We start from the raw sequence: 18,392 nt of genomic DNA on the forward strand, positions 1-18,392 counted from the left end.
GGGCTAGCTGATTTGCCGCTGGCCGGTCCCAATGGTCGGCTAGTGGACCGGCCAGCGCCCGCGAAGCGACTAGCCGGCCCGCTAGCCGCCATTGGAGATGCTCTAAATAGGATCTATTTTTCCATTTTGGTCTCTATTAAATGTTTCATTAATTTTTATTATTTTGGATAATTGTGAACTTGACACTACATTAATTTATTTGTTCACAATTTTATTACTATAAAGTATGATGGCGAGTCAAAAGGGGACCATAATGGGGACGGAGGGACTAGGGTAGCTATAGGCTAGAATTAACAGGCGAGGAAGAAATTGAAGCAAACTAGTTGCAATGATGTATTTAAGGTTATCAAAAAATATCGAGAGAGATGCATGGGATAGAGGTGATGAGGAAGGAGGCAGGCCGTGAAAATTCCGTAGAAACATGTGAAATCTGCCAACCTCGTGAATGTGTTTGTGAGAGGTGCTTCCTCTTCCAAACTCATTAACCCACTACTGTCCAAAACCACACCACATTTTCAAACTAAACTCATCTTTCAATTTATTCAACTTTTTTTCAGGATTTTAAAAAATATTAGAAATAAAAAAACCTTGGATTCTTCCACAGTCGGTCATAACACCCTAGCTCAACTCAGCAAGAAAACTCATACTTGTCACGTGTTTGCATGGCTGCACTTGTCAATCCCACAATGTGAAGTGCATTATTACATTTGGTAAAAATCAATTTCTCAGATTTTCAAGTAAAGTAGAGTTGAAGCAACCAAACAAGTAGTGCTTTACATTGATATTGTCTTAAAATTTGATATTCTCCCATCCCATTAATGCCGTACTAGTTGTATGAGCATTGAAGGAGCCAAAATGTGTAATACTACTGTATTGTATTTACATTTATGTCTGATGGATAATTGATGGCACAAAATACATGAATAACAAATACGATGAAGCCAACCTTAATAGCTAACTATTTTAAACCCATCTCTTATTCTCCGCAACTGATTTGATACGAAACAAGGCTAGTTGAAGAAGGCATGGGATGGGACTTTTATCAACCAAATTAGGCCATCAGAGATGGGAGCCGAAATTAGAAAACAGAAAATAGAGAAACATGTGACTTGTATAGCTCTAGAATGACACTTGACATTAACAATGACCAACAGCAAACGGTCACATGGGGCTTCAAATTCTTTTTCCAAACGTGAACACATTTAAACCAAACACAGCCTATACACTATACATACCCCGCGCCACTCATGTAACAAACTACTCTACTCCTCACTCACTCACTCACTCACTCATGGACAACTGCAGGAAATCCCCCCTCAAGCCATGGAAGAAAGGCCCCGCGAGGGGTAAAGGCGGTCCTCAGAACGCCACCTGCGAGTACCGTGGCGTTCGACAGAGGACTTGGGGGAAGTGGGTGGCCGAGATAAGAGAGCCCAAGAAGAGGACCAGGCTCTGGCTGGGCTCTTTCTCCACCGCCGAAGAGGCTGCCATGGCTTACGATGAAGCCGCAAGAAGGTTATATGGGCCAGAGGCGTACCTTAACCTGCCCCACTTGAGATCCAACTTCAATCCATTGAGCAAGTCGCACAAGTTCAAATGGTTCCCTGCCAATACCTTCCACTCGAAGCTGTCCACTACAGGACTGCTGAATTTGAATGCGCAGCCGAGCGTCCATGTGATCCACCAGAGGCTGCAAGAACTCAAGAAGAGTGGCGTTCTTGGTCAGGATTATTCATCAAGTTCATCATCCAGTGATCCCAAAAACGACGTGCAGGTTCTAAGCGAGGAGCCACAACTAGAAATTCATGACGCAGCGGAGAAAGATACCGAGTTTTCATCTAAGAGTAAAGTGATTACCTCTGAAGAGAAGCCGCAGATTGATCTCAACGAATTCCTCCAGCAGCTCGGAGTACTAAAAGGAGAGGGACATCAGCCATGTGAGAGTGATAACGCATCAAAGAATTTCACGGAGATGGAATCATTATCATTCAAAGATGATGACGAAGATGCATTCGGTACCTGTGCAGCTAACCATTTTAACTGGGATACACTGAGTGAAATAGCTGAAGCAGATATACATCTAGGAGCAGAAACCACCAATTTCCATGTACGTGATAGTAACGAAGAGATGTTTTTTCATCCATCAATCTGGAACTTTTAGGGGAGTTGGGGATTTTTTTTTGTCATCACAGGTTTCAATACTATAGGAATATTTCCCTACATAGCTTAGTTTAGCTCATGTGCAACAGCTCTGTTTTGTAGTATAATATAGCAAGTAAAAGTCCCTAAAACACATGACAGCACACCGTGAGACGCTGTGTCTTAGAAGTAGATGTATGACTTAGCTTTCCCTGCCTTTTCTAGCAGTTTCATTGGCTTTATACTGACATACAGATGAGATGACGCAAACACTACCAAACAACAGTCTGTTTCACATGTTCCAAAAGCGTATTTTGATACACACACAACGACACAATGGGAGACAAAGCGAACCTCCTGAGAAGCAGCTTTCAACTTCCATGCTACTTTGATAAACTGTGACAAAATCATTAAGTGAACATGGTGAAAGAGAAGAATAACCATCCCCACCCCAGGTATATACTTAGCTAGTAAATAAACTTGTGTATCTGTTCTTATACAAATCAATAGAATGATATGATATCCTCATTAAAGGAACTTCTGCACCATGTATTTCTAGGTGCTACATGATCTACTCATGGCATGTAACATTCTTAACAAAATGGCTTCAGTTCATCGAACGCAACCAACTCGCAGAAAGTTCCTAATTTATTGTGTGCCATACTCTGAAGCACTCAAATATTCGCCATGTTCCTCAAAGTACTCAATCAAACGCTTCAAGAATTTATCTCCAGTGACAGTCTCCGTGTCACAAATAATGCAACATTGCCTCCTTGCTCGCGTCACTGCCACATTCATTCTCCTACGATCACTTAAAAAACCAACCTAGAAAAAGGCAAATCTCTGTGTTAAAATCTTAATGCCTTTGATTGTGTCATTTTGCGATTGGCACTAGTATTACCTCTTTCTTTGAGTTTGAGCGGACCATTGAAATGATAATTGCTTCCTTTTCACGGCCTTGAAAGCCATCAACTGTAGAGATTTCCATATCTTTTAACTTGTCTTCTTTGCTTCTCAACATTTTCAGCAGCACAACCTGAATGGACAGTAGAAATTACTTTCCTGTTTAATTAGATAAAGATAAAAAAAAAAATCACGAAAGTAAAATACCTGTGCTGCATAAGGTGCAATAATTCCTATATTGGCAGCTTGAACTCCACTCTCCACAAGTCTCTTAGCATGTGCTATAGCGACGGCAGCTTCCCCTTCATTCAGTGTGCTATCTTCTTCATCCTTCTTCTCTTCCATATCACAACTGAAAACAATGCTTGCCACATCAATAACAAGGTGACCCACTTAAACATTACAATGATGGAAAAAGCAAGATCCTCTGCATTTAGCTCGCTATTCTGTTCGCTCAAGATTTCTAACTGATGAAAATAACACTTTACCCTGCTGTGTCAATAAGAAGAATGGTTGGTTCTGTTGATGATGTTTTATTGACACCCTCCAGCTCATATAAAGTATGGGCTGCAACACTTGAATGGGCTTGAATCTGTCATGCAAGGTGAAGTAAACAAGCAGTGCACTACTTAATCACGAACTCTGAATTACAACAAAGTTTCGAGAGATTGTCTTTAAGGACGATCTTGATAAGAGAGAGAGAGAGAGAGAGAGAGAGAGAGAGAGATGTATCTGAGCACCTTTCCTTGGTAGAGTTCTTCAGATGACCAATTCATAATAAGTTCATGCATGCGGTACTGAACAGTGAGCATAGACATGACATCATCTCCATACAACTCTGCAAGACGTTCAAATAGGGTTCTTCCTAACCCTTTCGTCTCAGCTTCAACACTCTGGATTGTTGGGGGAAGCTGGAGGTGATCACCTACTAATATGCATCGGGAGCCCTGGAAGGGACATTAAGTTTTAGTGAGTCCCAGAACAAAACATATTTTGTGAACTACAAGGAAGGAGACATCGTAGCTCAAGGGCTCCAGCCATGGGTTGCCCAAAGTTATTGACCAATCTCAGTGAACCAAAGTAAAAGAGCACGTCATCTTCTTGTGCTGACAAGAAGTATATGTTCTTTCTTACTGGTCAATATCATGACTAAGAAGCATACAGACATATTTCAGATACACCCGTCCCACTATAGTGGAACTTTCTTACTGTCGGAGTATAAGTGGAAAATGATGTCAATTCTAGTTCAATTTTCACAGGCCCACTGTAATCTACTAAAAGATATAAACTCTGGCAACTTTCTTTAAAATCTACAGATAGATTCAGCACCTATAATACCTTCAGAAGAGCTATCCAGCATGCTATTTCTAATGCTTGGGCAGCTTCATCAATTATAACCAAATCAAAGGAAAAGCCATCCAGCTTCTTAGACAATGCACCAGTCAGTGTTGTTAATACTACATCTGCATTCTTAATCACATCAATCACTGCCAGCTGCTGCCTTTTACGTTCCTCTTTTGAGAGAGTCTTGAGTTCCTTTCTAATATCTCTTTTAGTATTTCTATCTTTGGCTTTTAAAAGTTTTCCATTCAAAGCCTGCAGAAATTAATGAGACATTGACAAAATTATCGAAGATTACTTAGGTCAGGTCAGTAATATATCAATATTCGTTTCATAGGAGAAGGTAATATATATTGTTTTATCATGTACCTTCATTTCCTTGCGAATATCATTTGCAAGTGCACTATTATCCCCACGCAGGACCTATATGAAACCAAGAAGTTAATAATTCGTTCCTCTCAATAAGACTACAAAAAATCACTCATTGATGGATGAGCAATTTTGAAACTTGAGTAACAATAGGCGGAACACATCTCAAAAGAAAGAGAGATAATTTCGGCTTATTACAAGTCAACACATTAACACTCTTGAGTCCAGATTTTGGTTACAGGATGGTACAAAAACTACCTGAGCATCTAAAGCAGTATCCAATACTTGAGGAAGTAAGCGAGCAGGATGTCCCACTCTCACCAGCTTAACTCTGTTACATCCAAAAATGAAGTAAGTAGCTTTGATGATTAGGATGCACTGGTCACATTAGAAGCTTGAACATGTACCTATGAGGCACAAGTCTCTCCACAATGTTATCAACTGCAATGTTGGAAGCAGCACAAGCAAGAATTTTCGATCCACGCTTGACTTCTTGCAGAATAATTTCAACCACAGTCGTAGTCTTCCCAGTTCCAGGAGGTCCATGCAGCAAAAAGAGCTCTTTGGATAATAGAGCCTTTGAAATAGCACCTTTCTTAAAATGAAGACAACTTATTTAGTCAATATTAAGAAAACTCTATAACGTGCTGCAGGATAGGAACACAAATTTAGAAGGCATCAACACAGATGACCTCATTAGTACATGTTATAAAACTTGCAACTAATGCAAATCAAAGAAGAAATAATATGCATAATTGCTGCAAATATAAGGCTTTTAATGAGGATAGTTTTTGGGATACCTGTGAATGATCAAGGTTTGAGTTCAAAGGAGTGAACTTGATTTCCTTTTTCAACACAGTTGGTGACCTCTCACCAAACAGAACAGGAATTAGATCGGCAGCAGGACCTGTCGGTACACCTTTGCTTAGCTGAACCAACGTTTCCTTCATCCTACGATAAGTTACCTACATAACACCTATGCCTAAGGGTATCTTCTAGATGCATATACAAAACCATATGATCAAATAATACAAGTACAAAACCTCATTTGCCACTTTTTCAAGGCGTAGGGGACTATTCAAACCTTCCTCCGGTATGTCCTCAAAGGCAACAGTGATTGACGTGTCCTGCTCAACAGAAAAAGGTGCTTACACTTAAATAATCAATTTTAAGGATGTATAGGATAACCTTAATATTGCACAAGCTATATTATACCTTTATTCTGTAAACAACACCTTGCCCAAGGGGAGGAGACCCCAAGTCCGATTTGTTTGGTTTCAGAACCACAACATCATGAGTTCCAAACTGTATGTCAAAGACAAAAGAAGATAGTCAAGATGCTTCCAGAGGACAGATTACTTTTCGATATGTAAATGAACCAGAGGCCCAACTTTTTTGGCATATGGTAAGATACATATGTTAAACAAAGGAAGGCCTTCACACGACAAAATAAAAAGTAGTACTACTAGAAGGTATTTTACAGCAAACATCGGTATAACACTTGGAACTACTCCACAAAAATTGTAAACTGCTAAGCTGTGTACTGAGATAACCAAGTCAAAGGAACACCACAACTAGTCAAACAGAACTAGAATACATCAAAAGATAAAATATACTCCTAATAAAATGCATCAGTATTAGATGGATGAAATTTGTAAGAATTGCATTTGAACTATCATCATCATCATCATCATCATCATCATCATACATTATGCATATGATATAGAAATGCATTACCCTATAGATATGAGAAAAATAGTTGACTAAATAGACCAGCAGTACCTTGTGAGGAGGAAGCACATCCCCTTTATTAGATTGAAACTCAAGAAGACTTTTCCCCATCAACCCTGTCTATAAAAACACACATTCAGATTAAAAACAGCAAAATGCAAAACCACATTTTGAATTACTATTACCTGAGCATCTACACACTTCAAATTGAGAATGGTCGATCCCTTCTTTTGAGCACTCTCCAAACTTCTGGTTGCGCCGGAGCTCACAGACTGTGATATCTCGGCTTCCTAAAACAACCACAGTAATGGAAGATATTTTCATCAATGAAGACATAATCATATATATCACCACAAAATTAGCAAGTGATTAGGTTAAAACAAATAAATGAAACAAAATTGGTCTCAAATTAATCATTTTCAATCATCACTGAAACAGAAGGATATATGCATAAAAAGAGACGCGAGAAGGATAGGTTGAAGTACTTTTTCCAAGTCTAGAAGAGGAGCCGTAATGGAAACGAACTGTTGGAGTGATATTTTTCCATGTGAAGGATTGTTTCTGGTCTGCTTTCCTTTCTCCTTCTCCATGTTCGGGGCTTACCGCTACTTACCGACTACTGTGTGTGAATGTGTGAAATTGAGTTTTTGTTACCGATGGAGAAGACGAACAAACACGCTATTTCAATGCTGCCCCGATTTCTTCAGTCTTATTAATTCACAGTTTAATTTAATCATTTTAATCTTTTCAATAAAAACAAACATTTTCTTTATTTCACTCTCTCTCTTTTTTTATTTTACTCTTTTCAATCCATTAAATACAATTTTCTTAAATTTCATATTTAAAAAGAAACGGTCCAGTTGCCTGTATTGATTTTAACAAAAAAGGTTAGTATGGCTATTTTTTGTTGAGGGAGCAGTAATATATAGTATTTTTCATAATTTTCAGTAAGTTGATTTTGAAATCCATTTTTCAGGTACTGAAATTTCAAATTCTCAATACCAATTTCAAGTTGACCACCTTAAGAAAAAGAAAATAAACTGGAGTAATATATGTCGAGATATTAAACTAATATTGGATTCTGATTTTAGCAATGTACTTATGTACCATCCTCTTTTTACGCTTTCCTTTTTGTCGCAATATTTTTTTGATAATTTTGTCACTTCATTGCAGTTCGCATTTATATGCTTACATAATTTACATCATATTCATCCTTATCATTGGAGTACAATAAATATTCCAGCCTCATATAATAAAAACTAAAACATCCATAGAATAACAGATATACACAATTCATTTCACCAGCTAAATAGAGTACTACTACTAGTTAAGTAGTGGAGTATAGAAATAGATATAGGTACAGTTACATGAACATCACCAAAAAAAAAACCCTACTTCATACCAACAATGTGTAATAATACCATTTAATTTGTCCATGCAATCTATCTCATTTTTTTTATACTACCTTTTTCAGTAGAAGTTCTTCTGTACATCATCTCGAGCAACGATGAGTTCTACTAGCCGATCAGCGTCCCCGGCATCGGTCGGCACCAAGATGTCATCCTCCGTCGTGAAATCATAGCGCTGCCCGACGGCTCTAAGGAGCTGATACACTTCAAACATGGTAGGCCTCTCTTTGGGGTTGGCTGGAAGCACACAGTTACAAGCAATTTTCAGAAACTGGAAAAGCTCGCTGTCGTAACCCTTACCCACCAACGACTCATCAATGGCGTCGTTAAGCTTAGACGAGGCAGAGACTTCCGAAATCCAGTCCACCAGGCTGCCTCTGAAGGTGTCCGGGGCTCTTGCCACATGCGTCGCTTTCTCGCCGGTCACCAACTCCAGCAGCACCACTCCAAAACTGTAGACGTCCCCCTTCGGGGTCGCCATCAGAGTTCTCGCGTATTCAGGAGCAACGTAGCCCAAATCTCCAAATTCTCCATTCACGAACGTGCTCAAGTGTGTATCGATGGGATTCATGAGCCTAGCTAGCCCGAAATCAGATATCCTCGGTTCGTAGTCTGCATCGAGCAAGATGCACTGCGAGCTGATGTTCCGGTGGATGATGCGCGGATTGCACGAGTGGTGGAGGTACGCGAATCCCTTTGCTGCCTTTATTCCTATCTTTAGACGAAGAGGCCAATCCATGACTCTAGTGCCTTCATTCACGGGATGTAGCCTGTCGTGAAGGGAGCCATTCGGGATGTGCTTATAGACCAAGAGGCGCTCCTTCTTCGCCAGGCAGAAACCGAGCAGTGGAACCAAGTTCCGGTGTTTGATGCTTCCTAATGTAGCCATCTCCGCAGTGAATTCATTCTCCGAGTGTTGAGTGTCCAGTAATCTCTTCACCATAAGTGAGGTCCCATCTTCAAGAACCGCCTTGTAAACTGTTCCTGTACGTCCCGACCAAATGATATTCTCATTGCTGAAATCATTCGTCGCCTTCATGAGATCTTTCAAATTCATTTTTGAAACTGATTTCTCGAACATCGATAGCTGAAAACAGAAACAATTTTGAGAAAACTATCTCCACAAAAGTTAACAACGTGTGAGTACATGCGTTTAAATAAAGGGTTAATTGCTTCTAAAATCATTAACTTTGGCTATTGCTTGTTTTTGCAATGAATTTTTATCTGTAACACTAGTAACATGAACTCATGATCTGTTGCAAATTTCCACCAAAATGGATATTCGCCTAAATCAAACTCACAATGGGAGGAGTTCAGCCTTTAGAGCACTACCATCCATCACATATGGTTTATACAGATGAGGTTTTTAGCATATTGCTAGAACGTTTTAGAATAATTTGGTCAGATATCAGTTTTAGGGGGAAATTGCAACAAAATATGGACAAAATTCATGATTTTAGAAGAAATAAACCCTTTGAATAAGTATCTATTTCTCAGATAACAGACGCATGTACTTGCCTTGATGCGTTTGGCGCCCTTGATGCTCTTGGCCCATTTGTTGCCGAGAGGATCTTCTTCCTTCTTCCTTCGAGACATCTTACGCATGTAAAAGAACAAAGCAATAGCGACACCGAGAGCTGCTACAGTGATGCCACCAACTGCTCCTCCAACGATTGCAGAAGCATGAGATTTCACTGAACCGCCACGACAAGGAGACAAGGGCTTCCCACACAGACCTGCATTTCCTTCATAGCTCTCAGCAGAAAAACTGGCATTTACAAAAAGGGGAATTGGACCGGTCAATTGGTTTTTCGCAACACTAAATGACTTGATCCGGTTGAGTAGACCAATCCGTGGAGGAATTTGGCCGGTCAACTGGTTGTTGTCGAGTTTAAGCACATTCAGAAAGCTGCAGTTCGAAATATCAACTGGGATTTCTCCGGAAAATTGGTTGGAGGAGAGATCAAGTGTAGTTATGTAGCCAATTATCTTAGAGATGTTACTCGGAATGTTCCCACGGATGCTATTGCTAGAAAGATCAAGGCCAGTCATGGCAGCACAACCGGCAATGCCTAGTGGGAACTCACCCTTGAGCCCCATGTCTGAAAGCCGGATATTCAAGACCTTGTTATCATCCTCGTGCCAACACTCTATCCCAGTGAACTTGCATATTGATCTCTGGGAACTGTTATCAAAAATCCACGTTGCTAGGTAGTTGTTCGGGTCTTCCAACGAGTTCTGTATCGATTTCAGGCATTCAATATCGGAGGGAGTGGCATGGCCAGGGGCGAGCAGACAAGCAAAGATAGTAATGAGAACAGAGGCTGCCCTAAAACCCGACACCATGCTCGTTGATTATAAGGTCGAAAGACCAAAGAACATAACCAAATTCAAGATTGCTGGTACATAACAAGACTCATACTTAACTTCCTGAAACATCAAAAGGGGCAAATCACTTACAATAAAACACTTTCTGCATAATCTAAAGATCATAAATGGTAATAACAGAGGTGATCAAACACTAAACATACAATTCTGCAAAAAAAGAGACTAATGTACAGTGCTTAGAACTACAGAGAAACCCTAAACAGGACTACAAATTCCAAGCATAAGAAACGACAAAAAGCATGGAAATGCATACTTTTTTAAAAATTAAACTACACAAACAAATCGAAGCTTCAAATTTCTACCTTTAATGGAATCAACGCGATCATATAAGCAGATAACAGAGTACTATCTACTACCCAAATCATCCAATTCCACAAACAAAAAGAAAAGAAAAAAACAAAAACAAAATCCAAACTTTGAGGTTAAACCCCCCCAAAAACACCACAAAAGCAAACTACAGACGAAAGGAAATTACCCAATCAAGACACTCAAACTTCAAGAGAAGTAAAAAGGAAGCCCTTTTTGAAAAAAATTCACAATAATCACCAAAATCTAGCTAAGAAAACAATAAAAAAATTGAGAGAGAAGCTTCACACTAAATAAATGTTGCATAATCCAGAAAGAAAAAATCAAAAGGCACGCACAAAAAAAGGAAATTCTTACCTTTTAGAAAAGTTGGATCTTCTTTCCACATGAAGACTTCGGGCGTTTTCGGGTCGTATAAGGAGACAACTATCAATCTTCCAGCAATTATTTTTTCTCTGTTTTTTTTCACTTTTATTTTCTTCTCTTTCTTCGCTATTTAACTGGGTTATGCTTTTTGGCAATTTCTCGGTAGATCGATCTGAAGACTGAAACTCTGCAGAGAGAGAGAGAGAGAGAGAGAGAGCTGAAGACTTGACTCAAAGAGAGACTTGTGGGTGGAGCTGAAGAAGTGTGACCACGAAAAAAAAAAGAAGAGGAAACTTTAACAGCAGTAACGACCACAATGCCTCCAATTCTTCATTTTTTTTTTTTTTTCTCAATTTTTCCCAGTGGGACCCACTGGGAATTTTCCACTCGATTATTGGCAAGATCAAATCATAAACAAAGAGCAGATTTGACGAATAGCAAAGAAATTCGTGAGTTGGGATCAATTGGAGGGGGGAAAGTGAAGATTTTGATCGGATTCCCACTACATTACATTACAAATTAACCAACTGAATTAAAACAAGAAATCTGCAATGGAATTGCTGTAGAAATGGCCATCCAATTTCATTCCATAACACTATATTACTTTATTGTTTATCATCAACCATAACAAACAAATGAATCAAAAAGCTTATTCTACTTTTTGTTAGTATATTGTTTCTCAATGAATAAGAACTCTTATCTCCTACTATGATATATGCAAAATTCAAGAACCACAGAAAGTGAAACAAAAAATCCCTTCTTCTCTACATATACATTTCTTTCCTCAAATTCTGGCTTTAAACTCAACTTATTTGTGGCTCCAACACAGTTCTTGCAGAGACGTCGTGGGAAGAGTTAGCAGCTCGATTTTGAGCTATGCAGCATTGCCACAGCTTTTCTCTTCTGATGTCTCATGCAGTTCATGGTGATGGAGGAGTCATCAATCATTCATTTGGTAGACCAAAGTTTTTCTTCTGGCGAGCCGAACGTCTCCAAGGATCATTATGCAGCTTATAGTGTAGTATCTGTGATTGTTCTAGGAAATTTAGCTCAAAACAACATACTAATATCCCTATTTCAGTTGCTAGAGAGTCGAGATTACCTGCACTAACGTGGTGAAGGCATCGTCTCCTTCAATTTCTTTGAATTTTGCAGCCCAGTCTTCAGTGAGGCCAATTGTGGCGTTCTGCCTATCAGCTTCTAGCATGACTGAATCGCAATACAAGAATCTCTGCCAGATTTTTCTCACATTTGCCAATTTGAGTTCTATTTCAGCTTCATTCATGCTCTGGTACCAATAGAATTTGCTGTTAGTCGAGACGAATGCATCCAAATTCAACATCCAAGACTTCAGTAAAAAAGCATTAACTACGTACCCGAAGAATATTTATCAGATTTGGGATCTCATCCTCTCGTATCCGAACAGCAAAGCTGTCGTAATTGAGAAAATTCTCATATGGTAGGTAGATTCCATCCTGAAAAATTGGAGCAAACAAGATTTAGACTCAAAAGACTGTCTTGGTTTGCCTGATTCAATTGGGCTAGCTTAAACCTGAATAACGACGGGGATGCACCCTTGATGTATACTATCTTCCATCCGACCACTCCACCCGTCTCCCGGCATAACTCCACAGAAGATGGAGCTCGCTATTTCTAGATGATAATCCTCAGCTCGTTTGGATGTCACAACTACATCTTCTGCATGCTGCTTGCCAAGCTTCCCTTCCTTATCCGGACTCGACCCGAACTGCTCGGCCACCTTCTGCCTTATGCCCATGCTATACCTGCAACCGAATATACAGTTTCAGTGGATCCATCTATCAATTAGATAGCTTTGCATTCTTAGCATCTTACGTAGCTTCAGGCCTTCCATGCTCGTATGCTGGTCCCAGATTTCCGTTGAAATAGAACAGCGTCTTTCTTTCTTTACGAGGCCTACACGAATGAAAACCATTAGTGAAATTAAACCACAGTGGTGAATTACAGAACAGACATGAGTTTATAATTATGAAACATGTGAACCTAGTCCAATATTTTGCAGTTAGAGAGCCCTCATCAGGGCGTTTCCATGCAGGAAGCACAAGATCTTTCTCTGGGTCGAAACACGTGTGGTTTCCTCTTCTCTCGGAGGATATGGTACTCCAGTTATCAGCCCAATACGCTGTTGTCGAGCCATTATGCTTTGAATTTGTGTTACCCCAATGGACTAGCATCATACTATTCCATATTTCCTTGGGAGCATAGCAAGCACCTTCGTCCCATGAAAAGAACTGCCTTAGAGAGAGACGTGGGAAAATATTGTTAGCCCAGACAATAAAGGATCGACAGACGGAGAGGTAAATTTGTTTCTCAAATTATTCAATATTCAGAGCTTTTATGTTAGTAGCACATCACATACCCAGATATGATCCTTTCCTTCTGTCCGGTTCCAGTACGGATACTGCAGCATAATGTGCTCATACGCATTCTTATAGAACTCGAGTGTCAAGGAACTCCGCAATCCATGGTGATCCTGAACGTTGACAACATCACAGATGATTTGGTATCTTCAACAGGATGCATAAATCCTTCACATGCAGTCAAGAAAGATAATGTATTTACCTTCATGGTCAAGTGAGGTGCATCATCAGCCCTAGTTATGATACAAGAATCGAGCACTGGAACGAAGAAGAAATCTGCTTCATCACCATTTAGGGTCCTGTGAGGACTTGCAAGCATACTTTCATAGATTGCCATCTGTGGAAAAGGAACCATAAATTGATTTGATGCCTAAGCAAAAGAAGTATAGTTGGCTATGTTGTTATAAACGGCACTTAATACCTGAGCACCATACAGTTGCTCGGTCCATATTGTTGCATTTCTGTCGTCATATATTCTGTTAACGCACTCCATCTTGAAATGCCGTCCCTTTAGTGGGAAGAAAACAATGAAAACCCGACATTCTTTCACCAGAAACAAGAAGACACTACTGGTTGGTTCAATGACAACTTACCTCTAGGAGAAGACTATTGAAGTCGGGGGGCAAATCGTATACATATATAAGAGGTCTTTTCTTCTCAACTACAGCATCAAGATCGAAAAGAGTTCCTGTGAGCTGTGCACTGTCTGGAACATCGATATGACTAGGTCGAAGCCATTTGGGCCACTCCCCAATGGATGATAAAACAGAAGGAATGCTACAATCTACTCCATACCAGCCGTTTTCACACTGCAGATATAAAATATGAAAGAAATTCGAATCGGTATAAAAACAATCCAATTTAGATCAGATAGCAAAAGGTTGAAGCATTTGTGGAAAAAAAATTAAATAATCGAGTATACCTGACAAAAACCACCACGACAATGTCCATGCCCAGAACATTGGTTAATACAAACACTTTGGACGGGTGTTTCACAGAAACGGCCCCAAAGGCCATCATACTTGCAGTCACATTCCTCTTTTATGCTGACATTGCCAGCATAGCCTTCAGCCGGATCGACATTACACCAACCCCGGATACTACTATTTGTGGTGAAAATATCCATATCAGCTACACCCCAATCAGTCAGACGTGGGCCACCAGGTTCTGTAGGTTCGCTGAAATATTTCCAGCCCAGCATAATATAATAAACCATTTACAGTTCAAATGATCGGGAAGTTAGTCTGATAGCATTAGTATTTAGTATTGTTGAGATCGCATGCTTACTTTATTTTAAATCCACATGACTCAGGAGCAGGCCGTTTTGGGTACTTAGTACCTTCTCCACAGAAACACATGGCTCTAGACGTGTCACAATCAGCTGGACAAATAGACACAACCCAGTGCCCGTATGGTAGATTTTCAGATGCAGGATAGTTGCAGCTCAACTGCATTTTCTCGGAACATCCTTCCCCTGTCTCAATGCATCAGTTCAGTATAATGAATGAACAATTATATTGTAGAGATTAACAAGTTTTGGAACAAACAGTTGCACCAAAAAAAGGATTTCCTTTGACTAATACTCAAAACATTTCTTATAGATAAGGCAGTTGACCACTGATACATACTGACAGATGATATCATAGAAAGAAATAAAGGAAGGAAAATTATACACACAAAAAAAAGGATGAAAATCAACACAAACAGTGGATCACTAGAAGAGCCACAAAATTTTTTGAACATACTTAGTTTGAATTTCAAGCCAATTTGAGTACACAATCTCAGAATCACAGTAAAACCAATCCTATACATGTTCTTGAGGTAACATAATTACATGAGTGAGCCAGAAAAACAGGAGAATACAACTCAAATAAGGTCAATATAGACTCACCGCTAAATCCATGAAAGCAGTGGCATTGACCCAAATCTCGATTACAAATGCCTTGACCACTACATTCATTTTTGCATCTCTTGCCTCCAATTTTCTGGTATCAATCATATCTCATAAGAAGATAAATCCTTCCAAAAAAAATTAATAAAGCTTAACATCAAATTGTTCTAATAAGCTGAGTAGATCCAAAAGAGCATATCTATTAGAATTTTCCACCAAATTAGCATCATTGAGATAATTAAGAACAAGACCGAGGATAGCAACCAAAATGGAGAAGGTATATAAGATTATTATACAACATAGTACCTCAATAACTTTAACTGTATTCACATCAGAGTCGCAGCCAGATAACCATCGGCCAATCTCAGCCTTCCATGGAGCACCACGGTATGTGACAGCTTTAAGAGAATCAGCCGGATACAGAACATTCAGGTCCACCACCGGGTGAGGATCTTCCTTAGGATGGTCAGTTATCCCTTCTTTCGAATCCATTCCATTGACATACTTTTCACCACCTCCGGTGGATCCATTTATAGGAACACAGACACTCTGGGCTTGACTAATGCTCAAATAATCCAAAGGAGGAACCAAGGGATACAGAAATAGATGAACAACTGAAACCACTGCCAAAGTTGCAGCAACCGTGGCAGCTAGGGACCATGAGCACTTCCACTTCTGGAGAGAGAACATGACCCCCACTAAACCTCCTCCTCACCTTATTCAAATCAGACTACCAACACAATGCTTTTCCCCTCACTCGACTATTTCTTGAGGGACTATTATCCAAAGATCATAGTCCTACAGGAAGGTCAACAGAGCCATAAAGATCAAGATCCCATGAAAGTCAAGAAAATTGTTGCTACTAAAACAAAATAGTGTAAGTGATAACACAGCTGCAGAAAATCATAGATGCATCACGGTAAAGGCCCAACCTAGAACCCCCATTTTTGACATCCCAATCAAACCTCCACAGAGATCATATGGAGTTTGAAAAGTAGTACATCAAGATTCAATTAGCCACTACAACGTTCAGAAGTAAATAATGAACCTAATACAAAGTCAACATGGGCAAAAAAAAATAAGAAAATTTGATTAATTCAAGAATTGCAACCGAATAATTCAAGAATTATGAACTGTTCAACCAAAACATACATCAACACGTCCAAACTCCAAAATGTTTAAATCAACTAATACGACAGTAAATCATACAAAGTTGATTTAGACGTAAATGGGCCACATTTCCCTCGCCGGAAAATAACTGTTTTTCAAAGCCGGAGAGCATAAAACTAAAAACCAAGAGCAAATTTCAAGAAAATTGAATGCCATCCTTCACATACATGAGAGATTACTAGAGAGGGGAGGGAGAGAGGGGGGGAGTACCAACTGATCATGCAGCTGATGATTCCTAGCTGCCAGCTGAAACCAGATGGAATATTCACCGAAACGCATAAAAAAATGAAATCTTTAATACAGGGCCTGTGTGCGTCTGATTTTTATAAGCCGTCATGTTTTGGGCTGGAAATGTTGAACAGAGCTTACATGAACAGTGAATTTGACCAAATGGCGGAGTAATTAATTGAGATATGAAATGGAATAGAGGTAAAGAGTTGAAGACAACCGACTGAATAAGGCTCTTAACCGGAAATTGAGATTTGTGATGTTTCTCAACACATTTGCAGTGAGGCCCTTTTTCTACTACTAATTTAAAGTAAAAATTAAGTGGTTAAAATCATGCAAAAAACAACTAAATAAACTTAATAAGGTAGTAAAACCATACAAATATGAAATTAGTTTAATATTTTAAAATATTTTTATTAGTTCCAAACTGCTACTATTATTCTTAAATGCGAAATAGTAAGACTTAGTGTGGGTAGGTACGGTATACCTTACCGAAACCATCATACCGTATACTTTACCGAAAATTCGGTATGAGAAAATATCATACCTTTATCTTACCAAAAATTTTCGGTATACCGGACTTCGGTATACCTTATTTTCGGTATGATAAATTTCAATACCGATACCATACCTTATTTTCAGTATGTCGTGCCTAAATTCGGTATACCAGTGTTTTACGGTAAATCGGACTACGGTATGAGATACCAAAATCTCATTATTTTGTAAATAATTCCAAATACTAAAACAAAGAAAATAATATTTCAAAATACTTAGAAAACATGAAATTTAATCAAACTCAAACATATTCAAATAATGTTAAAAAAAACTGCAACAATTAAACTCCACTCAATCACACTAATTTAACTAAAATATTAGCATATTTGTTTGAAACTAATTGATTTAACGATATCTAGTTTTCCTAATTGAGTTCATTTGATTTTATATTTAATTACATGATTAGCCGACAACTATAATGAGGCAAGATTTGATTTTTACAAGTAAATATTTATTTGTTTTGGTAAAAGTATGAATTTACTTGATATAATTTGGCATATATTGATATCGGTATATACTGAAAATCACGGTATACACCCAAAATTACGGTATGTACCTTATTTTCGGTATACCCCGTTGTATGAAAATTCATACTGTTACCGTACCGAAATAAATCGGTAAGGTATCATACCTTACCGAAAATTGCGGTATACCAAAAATTCGGTATTTTCGGTATTTTTTTGATACAATAAGGGCGGTATTTCAGTATTTTTACCCAGCCCTAGTAAGACTTAAAAGATGATGTACTATATTCGTTCTTTCATAATTGAGTCGTTTTTATAGTTGAGACATTTTTAATTTATGGTAACAATTAACTCACATTTACTTTCTTATTTTATTCGCTCTCTTACTATATTTTCTCTATGTTATTCAATTTTCTTTTTTCTATCTCTTATTTTATCTACTTTATTACTTACCCACTTAAAACTGAACATCCATTTCTTAAACTATGGACTAAAAAGAAGTGCCTCGACTATAAAAGAACGAAGAATGTACCAGATTATTATTTAACAATATTTTTTAAATCACGTGTTTTTTAAACTATAACTTATAAGAAAAATAAAAGAATTTTAAAAATAAGGAAAGTCATGTACTTTTTCAAAATTCTAATTCCTATTTTTCTTAAGTATATTCCGAGTTTTAAATTATTACATAGGTTGGTATTTAATACTAGTATATTATTTTATTTAAAATAAT

The 18,392-nt window shown here is 38.5% G+C and overlaps 3 protein-coding genes across 8 annotated transcripts; all 3 read right to left on the reverse strand.

Moving 5' to 3' along the window:
- Positions 1 to 1,137: 1,137 nt before the first annotated feature.
- Positions 1,138 to 7,181, reverse strand: LOC125208048 (DNA-binding protein SMUBP-2). Of its 5 annotated transcripts, none has more exons than XM_048107594.1 (17): positions 6,969 to 7,181; positions 6,669 to 6,773; positions 6,535 to 6,603; positions 5,968 to 6,057; positions 5,796 to 5,879; positions 5,553 to 5,717; positions 5,160 to 5,347; positions 5,011 to 5,083; positions 4,753 to 4,806; positions 4,381 to 4,638; positions 3,783 to 3,989; positions 3,531 to 3,634; positions 3,250 to 3,394; positions 3,041 to 3,175; positions 2,804 to 2,964; positions 1,858 to 1,912; positions 1,138 to 1,690 (listed from the first exon to the last, which is right to left on the reverse strand). In XM_048107594.1, the coding sequence occupies exons 1-17, from the start codon at positions 7,071 to 7,073 to the stop codon at positions 1,517 to 1,519; spliced, it is 2,172 nt and encodes a 723-aa protein (XP_047963551.1). In that variant the 5' UTR covers positions 7,074 to 7,181; the 3' UTR covers positions 1,138 to 1,516. The 5 variants fall into 5 exon arrangements, with proteins under 5 accessions (XP_047963551.1, XP_047963553.1, XP_047963554.1 ...); XM_048107596.1 differs by lacking the exon at positions 1,138 to 1,690 and adding an exon at positions 2,494 to 2,535 and having other exon boundaries at positions 6,969 to 7,180; XM_048107597.1 differs by lacking the exon at positions 1,138 to 1,690 and adding an exon at positions 2,494 to 2,535 and having other exon boundaries at positions 1,904 to 2,019; positions 6,969 to 7,180.
- Positions 7,182 to 7,733: 552 nt separating this feature from the next.
- Positions 7,734 to 11,226, reverse strand: LOC125203163 (probably inactive leucine-rich repeat receptor-like protein kinase At5g48380). Its single transcript, XM_048101464.1, has 3 exons — positions 10,944 to 11,226; positions 9,411 to 10,322; positions 7,734 to 8,979 (listed from the first exon to the last, which is right to left on the reverse strand). The coding sequence occupies exons 2-3, from the start codon at positions 10,236 to 10,238 to the stop codon at positions 7,954 to 7,956; spliced, it is 1,854 nt and encodes a 617-aa protein (XP_047957421.1). The 5' UTR covers positions 10,239 to 10,322; positions 10,944 to 11,226; the 3' UTR covers positions 7,734 to 7,953.
- A 283-nt stretch (positions 11,227 to 11,509) lies between these two features.
- On the reverse strand, positions 11,510 to 16,875 carry LOC125203162. 2 transcript variants are annotated; one of them, XM_048101462.1, is made up of 15 exons: positions 16,623 to 16,875; positions 15,549 to 16,040; positions 15,243 to 15,336; positions 14,639 to 14,825; positions 14,274 to 14,529; positions 13,945 to 14,160; positions 13,773 to 13,859; positions 13,554 to 13,688; positions 13,351 to 13,464; positions 12,975 to 13,222; positions 12,807 to 12,887; positions 12,505 to 12,736; positions 12,329 to 12,427; positions 12,055 to 12,240; positions 11,510 to 11,977 (listed from the first exon to the last, which is right to left on the reverse strand). In XM_048101462.1, exons 2-15 carry the CDS (start codon positions 15,930 to 15,932, stop codon positions 11,897 to 11,899), a joined length of 2,400 nt encoding a protein of 799 aa, XP_047957419.1. In that variant the 5' UTR covers positions 15,933 to 16,040; positions 16,623 to 16,875; the 3' UTR covers positions 11,510 to 11,896. The 2 variants fall into 2 exon arrangements, with proteins under 2 accessions (XP_047957419.1, XP_047957420.1); XM_048101463.1 differs by lacking the exon at positions 16,623 to 16,875 and adding an exon at positions 16,452 to 16,570.
- Between the last annotated feature and the right edge of the window lie 1,517 nt (positions 16,876 to 18,392).

The sequence above is a fragment of the Salvia hispanica genome, chromosome 2 (genome assembly GCF_023119035.1).
Source record: "Salvia hispanica cultivar TCC Black 2014 chromosome 2, UniMelb_Shisp_WGS_1.0, whole genome shotgun sequence".
NCBI classification, from domain to species: domain Eukaryota; kingdom Viridiplantae; phylum Streptophyta; class Magnoliopsida; order Lamiales; family Lamiaceae; genus Salvia; species Salvia hispanica.